The sequence below is a fragment of the Crocodylus porosus genome, unplaced genomic scaffold, assembly GCF_001723895.1.
Source record: "Crocodylus porosus isolate Cpor-Errol unplaced genomic scaffold, CroPor_comp1, whole genome shotgun sequence".
NCBI lineage: Eukaryota > Metazoa > Chordata > Crocodylia > Crocodylidae > Crocodylus > Crocodylus porosus.
This window is the reverse complement of record NW_017728906.1, coordinates 153232464-153240967: the sequence shown is the minus strand read 5'-3', so window position 1 is coordinate 153240967 and position 8504 is coordinate 153232464. Positions and strand designations below refer to the sequence as shown.

At 41.0% G+C, this 8504-nt stretch overlaps 1 protein-coding gene across 1 annotated transcript in view; it reads right to left on the bottom strand.

Moving 5' to 3' along the window:
• The window catches only part of TRIM13 (tripartite motif containing 13), a 15812-nt gene extending 8657 nt beyond the window's left edge, over positions 1-7155 (bottom strand). The window contains exons 1-2 of the mRNA XM_019529973.1: positions 6903-7155; positions 3936-4001 (exon numbers count right to left, since the gene is read on the bottom strand). Of these exons, the coding sequence (XP_019385518.1) occupies positions 3936-4001; positions 6903-6980 (144 nt within the window). The 5' untranslated portion in view covers positions 6981-7155. The remainder of the gene's footprint in view (positions 1-3935; positions 4002-6902) is intronic.
• Between the last annotated feature and the right edge of the window lie 1349 nt (positions 7156-8504).

The following is an 8504-nucleotide window of genomic DNA, read 5'->3' as shown; positions in this document are numbered from 1 at the left end:
ACCCCCACCCCTTTTGTCAACATGACAAATTTGGTTTAGGTCCACTGAAATGAAGGATAGCGGAATAATACTGCCTTGAATTCCTTTAGTTTGCATGACTAAAAGACAAGAATTAGAGCAATTAAATGAGATTTAAGACATTTAATTTAAGGAAGTTCTGCATAGCCTTACTGGAAGATCTACCAAGTCACAGTCAGAGTAGGATGTTCCTCAGCATCTTGGTAGAGGAATGTATGCACAACTAGATCTTTGTTTTTTAATGCATACACAAAATACAAGCAGCAAAAGCCAGTCAGGGAGCACCTTTATTTGTTTACAATGTCTATAAACTCCGATACAATTTAACTCTTCAGCGCAACATCTCTATAAATGCAAATAGAGGGGGAGGGTTCTTGCCAACTGTTTCCTCTGAAGCATTGATGTATGTTCCAGGGTAAAGATTTGCTCAACCTGCACACATACCACCCCTTTCCATGGTCCCAGGAAACAAGCAAGTCAATATCAACTAAATCTGAAACACAAGTCTCCATCCAATATTCCTTTGCCCTCAGTTTTATTTTTCTGAGAACCAAGGAAACCCCCTTAACTGTTATGACCGAATGTACTGCTTAGAAATATGAGATGATTATAGCTTTTAGTTCCTAATCTAGTCATTCAAGTCCACATCCCAAAAAGGGAAATGAGAGAAGCAAACATATTTTTATTTTGATGGGATGTAGTTATAGAATTCTACTGTTTCTTAATTCTGCCACATAAGACTGAGTGCAGCTGATATCCTCTATGCACCCACTGATTTCTGGTACAACATAAGCAGGGAGAGGTCCTCCTGAGCTATGTAACGGCTTACTGTTCCGCCTGGGCACTCCTTTTGGAGGCATCCACATAAGGATCATTTAGTGACCCAGGCTTATAAAAATGAAAATGATGCCAGATGCCTCTCCATATGCATAAAGTGATGGGTGTGTTCTTCCTTGGAGGGCTGATTCAATTAGGCACTTAGCTACAGGAAAACAAGGTTGCTTATTTCCCCTAAAAACCTTGACCACAGCTGGAGAAGAAGCAGGATGGGGTCCTACTTCTGCCTAGTGGAGCCTGTCAACTAGATGTTTGGAAAGTTGTGTTAACATAGAGAAAAGTGATAGCCACTACCTTTTCTTTCTGGTCTTTCAGTTAGTCCCAGTGCTCACATCCAAACCAATAAGCATTTATTTATGAGTAAGATTATGTGAAACCCTGCATCGAATGCAGTACTAAAATTAGTATATTCAATTTCTTATGATGTCTTCATTTATTTCCTGCAGTCACTTAATTCATTGGATTCATGGGGTTATTATTCCCAGCCAAAACTAATCTCAGAGAAGTGTGAAGGACAAGTGTGAAGTTGAACTCCATTTTTATTTCTATCAAGCAAAGCTATCTGTTTTTTTTATCCCATTTTGTTCTTGTTCTTTTATAGTAGTAGCATTTTTTAAAGCACTAAGCATCATCTTAACTCTGCTTCCAAAGTAAATGTTGGAGTGTTGTTGTAGCCATAATGGTCCAGGAAATAATGTATGAGGGAGAGGTTTGTTATTATATCTTTTTATTGGAACCACTGTATTGCTTTGAGATATGTTGAAAAAGTTTTCAAGCTCAGGGCATTTTGTCCCCAAAAGCTTGTCCAACATCTCTCCCAACTATACAGTTGATCAAACAACTGATTTCCTTGTTCATAAACATATGTTCCATCCAATGTATAAGATGCATCCCTTCAAAAAGGATAAAAAAATATAAAAAAGACTTGTTAACATAAAGTCGATTGAATTTTGGCCAAATTCTAATTATAATGATTTCAACTATTTTTCATTACAATGCTTTGGTGTAGAAGGTGCACCTTAATTTTACACTTGCTTTTTCAGGATGAGGAGGTGTAGACCCCAGATTTAATTTGTTATTTTTAAATGGCCTGTTGAGCATCAGTAGTAGGAACAAGGCTTGAACAAGCCTGGAAAGAAATCAACTTTCAACCTCACGTTCTACGTTTGTTAATAGAGCATGCCTATTTTTTCCCCACATTGTGGTGAGAAAAAAACAGTGACTGACAGATGAGTGGAGTGACATGCCTGAGGTAAAAATGAGGCATGAACCAAAGATTGTTGCAAGTTGAGTGATTGGCAGTATCGTTCACATGGGATTGTTTAACGGAGAGGCAGTGAGTTGCCATGCTCCATTTGTTATACAAATACACCACAGAAATATGTCAGCAATGTCTGAGTTTGGGTGCTAGCTAGCGGAGTTCCCGGTTTCTGGGAGAGTACTGAGACTACTCCAGGTCCAAACCAGTCCCGGTGGTGAGGGGATGTAAGGTGTCTGGGTCTCCATGCCAGCATGAGCACCTGTGTGCGTGTAGGAGATAGTGTGCTGCTGTGTGTGTTGGCTCCATTCTGAGTGTCCAGTTCATTCCAGGGCCTTTGGATTTCTGGATCTCCCCACCAAGGGAGTGACCAGCAAAGTCTCCAAGTACCAGTGCCTTGGTCCCACCAGGAGTGTGAAACACCAACCCCCTTGTATTGTTATTGTAGCCCGCTTCCACATTTCCCTACTTGACTTGTTGCCTATTGCTGTTGTTACCCTTGATCTGTTTATTCTTTGTTATTGCTGTCATTCTAGAATTCACATTTGTGGTTTTTCTCAATGAATAACCAGTTGAGCTAAACCAAATTACCTTCCTGGCTTCCCTAGCCAGTAATTTATCCATATACCACCTTTAGCACCCTGATTAACGTAATCAACACTTCAATTAGAGGTTCCTTACACAGGGGGATCACATTCCCTATATATCTAAAAATACATTATAAAAACACATCAACTTACATTGGGAAAACAAATCTCAATGCAAAATATTTATTAATCCCTTTTTATACCCCATAGCCCCTTTGGCTAGTATTAACTGCCTTCTGCTGTCCCTAGTCTTGACCAACTCCTTCGTGTACACACACACATATACACACAATTTAGAGTGTGGCACCATTTCTTGTTTATTAAGGGCCTGCAGAAGCTCCAAATGGCTTCCTGCCCCTCCACCAGGTCTTCCCTCTGCAAAGCTATAGGTGCCAGACAGGGAGTGTGGTCATATCAGCTGCAGCATCAGTTTTGAGTCAGTTGCAGAATGTCTGTATAGCAAGCATTGCAAGGTAAGGTTCATCTGGGACCTGGCTCTGCTCTTGGCAAGTAAATAATACAACTTACAGATTCTACTAGCTCATCTCTCTATATATACACATGCACACCCAAAGGTTGTTAGCCGTCTTAAATCAGGCAAAGGTTTAGGGCAAGATGGCAGCTTGGAGACTGATTCTGAAAGGTATGAGTTTTAATAGGCTACAACCTACTTTGTCAGATAACAAGATATGTTGCTTCCTACAAAACCTCTCTGAAACAGTTAGTTTCTAAAGTGCCACCCTGCCCTACCTTCTGCCTATGTTCATAAATGACATGTGCCCCCAGAGGCTGGGGGGGGCGCACAGCAAGCACCTTCAGGTAGCAACGGCAAGCGGGGAGCTCTCGCAGGCAGCCACGGCAGCAGGGCATGGAGAAGGGATGGGGAGCGCCAACTATCATTCAGTGTCCACCTGCAAATGCCACCAGCAGCAACTGGTGACTGCCCACAAATGCCACCAACGGTGTCAGCAGGGAGGGGAGGGGGGAGGCGTGGTGAGTAGCAACCACCCACAGGCACTGCCAGCAGCTGCCAATCTCAGGGGGTGCACATGCACCTGCGTGCACCTCCTACGCATCACCAATGCCTATGCTTATTGATATGATATACAATAGAGCTGGGATAACTTCATGATAAACAAGTCATTGTGCAATCTAACCTAGGTTTCTGTTCACAGCTTTTTATTGCTTATATAGATTTTTCAGTCAAAAAATTCTACGGAGCTTGAAGTTCTCACCTCTGAGCGATCTGACGGTCCTCCTGAATCATGAGTGGCCAAAAGCTGAAGTTTCTGGGGAAGGTCCTGGGAAGTGAAAATATGTATTTATATGTCATCAGGTTTGTAGCAATATTTAATTATCTAGTGAGGAAAGGAAACCAAAAGAACCTTGGTTTTTGGGGTGGTGGAGTCCCAATTCAACGTGCTGCAGGATGGCAGTGTCATCCATTCATTCAAAATACAGATGTTAGAATTTGCAAAGAATTAACCGAGTAGCTGTAATTACTGCTTTACCATGCAATCATTTGTTTCCATTTGTGTTACAAGAAAGGGCCAAGGTCAACTATAACTTTTTGGTACTGAGGGCCCAAATCATCCTTTTTTGCAGAAAATCCTACAGAATGGTGTCAGAGAGGAGGGAAGCCCCTCCCACAGCAGAGATCATCTTGTAGTGTAACACCAGGCACTGGCTTTGTTGAAAGTGAGAGTGACTGCAGCAGGATTCATTCTAAAACCTTGACAGCCCCTAAGGAACGCATAGTGATCTATAGGGAACTACAGCAAACCATGCAGAGCCCCAAACTTTTCAGACTTACTTCTGGCACCCTGGCAGCACATTTTCATTGAAACTGGCTTACCAGAGACTTGCCCTAGTCATGACCACTTCCAGGATGCCCTGGAAGCCTGTATGCAGTACAGAGGAAGAGGGGATGAAACAATGCCCATTGAACAAACCTGAGTCTCCCTCTTCTGTACAGAAAGTGTCCTCTCGATGCTTAGTTAGTGGGATATAACCTGAGCCACTTTATAATCATGCCATGAAGTACTAAATATGAAAATAAATCCACTGGTACCACAAAAGCAAGTAAATGGAGAGACAACCATGTTAAGAATCATGATGCGTGTTTCTGCATATCTAACACTTTAACAGGTATTAATTTATCTAAATACATATTTCTGTATTTAGAAGTGTATTTTGAATACATACATCTGAATTATGCTAAATTCCCCAAAACAGCTACTTTAAAAAAGAGGGAAAGTACATAAAGGAAGTCATTTCTCATTATCATTCTGTAAAAGCTGCTTTTTTCAATGTGAAGTGTGGGAAGACTTTCCATTTAAGATGGAAATATCAGTTATCAGCAACTCAAATTGCTAGCTGCAGTTTTCCAGATCTGAAATTGAAACTACTTTAGTATTTGTATAGAATTTTAAATAGTGATATAATGTTATCTTATTTTATATATTGTTAACCTTTGGACCAAGCAGTTAACGGGTATTCAGGGCCTTGCCAGATTGTTTTTGGTAGAAGGAAAACTTGATGACGGAATCAGGTCTTTGTTTGGTGCAATCTTTTTATTTACAAAGCATGTATAACAAAGTTTCTCTACACACAGCAGAAGCAAACAACTAGAGGCAGTTTCCTTGTTTAGAAACCCAAGTTTCCCTTTCCTGCCAGTTCTCTGTCCAAAAGAAGCTTCATCTCTTGACTTATTCCCAGGGCTGCGCACCGCTTCTGCTTGCTAGCTTTCTTTTGGCACTCTAGTTGCTCTTGGTCTCTGACACCCACACAGCAAACACAGCTGAAACAAATCAGTGCTCTGCCTCCTGACATTTCTGTTAGTCCTCAGGAAAACCCCTCTTGAATTCACCTGGCCCAGGGCAACGGGCAATAGCTTTTATTGTTTCAGCTAATTAAAGGAGTGCACCCATTGATATCAACAGTTCATTTTCCCATACCAAGGAAACAAGACAGAAGAAGTGGTTTCCAAAACAAACAGTAAAACCAGGAACAAAAAAATTAATGTTCATGTACAATTTCTAATATAATCTGGCAGAAGTCAAATTAACTATGTAAAACACCAGACATCTTTTGGAACATTAATTCTCACGGGAGTACAGCTAAAACAAGATTTCTAAAATAAAAGCACAGCCTGATTTTTCAATTGATTTTCTATGCAGACTTCAAACCATAGGCCTAATGCAATGACTACTGAAGTAAGTGAAAGGCCTACTTTCAACACACGGTGTTGTTTTTCCTGTTTCTTTCACTTCACATAGTCATTTACCTTTGTGCAAAATGGATGAAAATGTTACTAAATCTATATAATAGCATTTTTATAGCCAGTTTTCACTAATGGTGCACAGGTGTATGACTATACAACATTCATGCTAGTGGAAAATCAACCCCATGCAATTGCTGCTAACAAGGTTCAGGCACAATCTTCAGAACTAGCATGGACAGGAACTGTGTTTCTGAAAATGGAATTATTAATCATGCTTTGCTATAGACTCTAGAACCAGTTAGTATGCAGCTCTCCCCTATGAATTCAAGTATATCTCATTAAAACCCATCTGTTCCTTGCCATGGCTCCAGTCTGTTGGTTTGATGTGAGCTGGTTGTTTTGAGATTTAAGCTCTGTGTTACAGAACAGATTAAGTCAGTAGACAGCCTTCTTTTAGTGGCACTCAAAATACTATTATCTTTGAAGTACAATGGGATTGATAGCACAGTACTATTCCATTGTTAAATCTCACAGTTCACAGACAAAAATATCTCTGGTGCCCCTACTCAGGAAAATAATGTTAAAATTCTGTTTGACAAACATGTTTAAACTTGTAGGACATCATTCAGTTCCCAGTATGGGTGCGGCCTAAAAACTATGCCCAGCTGATAAAGAAAGGCGCACTCCTTCACCCAGAAAACAGAGGATGAATTAACTCTTCCCTTGCCAACCACTGACCGTTAACCAATATATCTAGAAGCTGATTTTTTTTCTCCAGAGGGTGCCTTTTTTTTCCTTTGCATTTTGGCAATCTTGTGATACATTCAGTGGCAAAATATCAACTGTATATAAACTAACATGCTGTAACATCATAAAAAGCATTTATATGTTACTGTATTATTGTTACTTCATTGTCGTTAAAAAAAAACAGCCCCCCCCCCCAAAAAAAAACCCACAAGCAAATAAATTATTTCCTTACCAATTTTTGCTTCCTCTTGACCAACATTTTACTTTGCTGTTTTTCAGGAGCTGGAGTTTTAAGGACTCCGAGGTACATTTACTCCTCTACATCAGCACTCCCACCTTGACAGCAGGATATTGCTATGCAAAAGAGTCAGCACCACTATTTTTCCCAAAGGGTTGTATGGTGCTTCAGCAAACCACCTGAGGGGGAGAGTGAGTAGGAGCAGTATACATAAGAGCACCACACCACTCCTCCAAGGTATTCTGTGTGCGCTTTTTCAAGTATTAACATGAACTTTATCTCATAGCAGCTGCAGGCTGGTAGCTTGCGCAGAGAAGTGGGTAGGGCTAAAACTAAGGTATGCAAACTAACAGTCCCATGATTCAAATAGCAGGAAGCTTGCAACAAAGTATTTTCAGTGAATGATCCATGAATTAGAACTGTTTGCCCCTTTAGTCCACCAGAGTGTGGATGTGATGATTCTTATGGCCTGAAGTAAGATTTGTCTGGCTTCCCAATCACATATTTATCAAGAGGAAGGTGAATTGGGGAACAGAGTAAGGCAGAGATGGAGGTCATTTTGCATCTGGAAAGGTCTCCTAGTCTGCTTTAATATTTGTTTCATACATTTTGTTAAAATCTGTTGTTTAAAAATTTGTTTTCATATACCCACAGCATGTGATAGGCAATCTAACAAGCTCAAGTTAACTTCTGTGGGACTAATTGTTAGGGACCTGCCAAAATGGTGAGTGTTGTGGGGGGTATTATAAGGCTGAGGCCCGCGCCTGCCCAGCCTCTTACTTGTGTGTGTTGTTGGGGATAACTAGATGATCTCAACACTGCCTATCCCAAATGTTATTTTCTCACCTGCCAAGTCTTGCTGGGAGTTAGGGGTAGGATGAGTGATGATTCTCCCAGGTTTTCCCCCCAAGGGTTGCTTCATGGGGCTCGTCCTTCCTTATATCCCACATTTACCAGATCCCTGATGACACATGCTTGGGCTAGGATCTTGTTTAGCTTAAATATACTGCTGGCCATTGCTGGCTGGCTTACCGAATAAAGTTCTTGAGGTATGTTCATTCACTTGGGCTCACAAAGACCTGCCTGCCATTAATTCCTTGTAAGTCCCAGGGTCCCTCAATTAAGATAAGTCCATTCTCAAGTCAATAAAAACAAACCTCCCATCAGTTCACTACCCAGGTTCTTAGGTCTGTCAGAATGAAATCAGCTTACCAAGGGTCCACTGAAATCTCAAAAAAACCCAAGACAAATATGGAATCAAATCCTTCCCAGCTCCTGGGTCTATTAAATGAAAGAAGTCTTCCAAGGATCCATCAGATTATATCCTCTCCCAGTTCTCAGGCCAATCTACTCAACAATTTCACCCAGGTTCTTACCCTGGGTTATCTAGTCAAGGTCAGGTCAATTAACTTTTGCAGAGCACAGATCTTCTTGCTGTTCCCCTTGCCTAGCATGAGAAAGAAACACCATAAAACACACACACACACAAAAAGAAGAGCAAGAATCAAATTGAGCTGTGCCCCTGACAACTCATTGACCCACTTGCAGTGACTGCACCCTCACTCTTCCTCGCTCTGCTGTTAGCTGGCCTTTGGC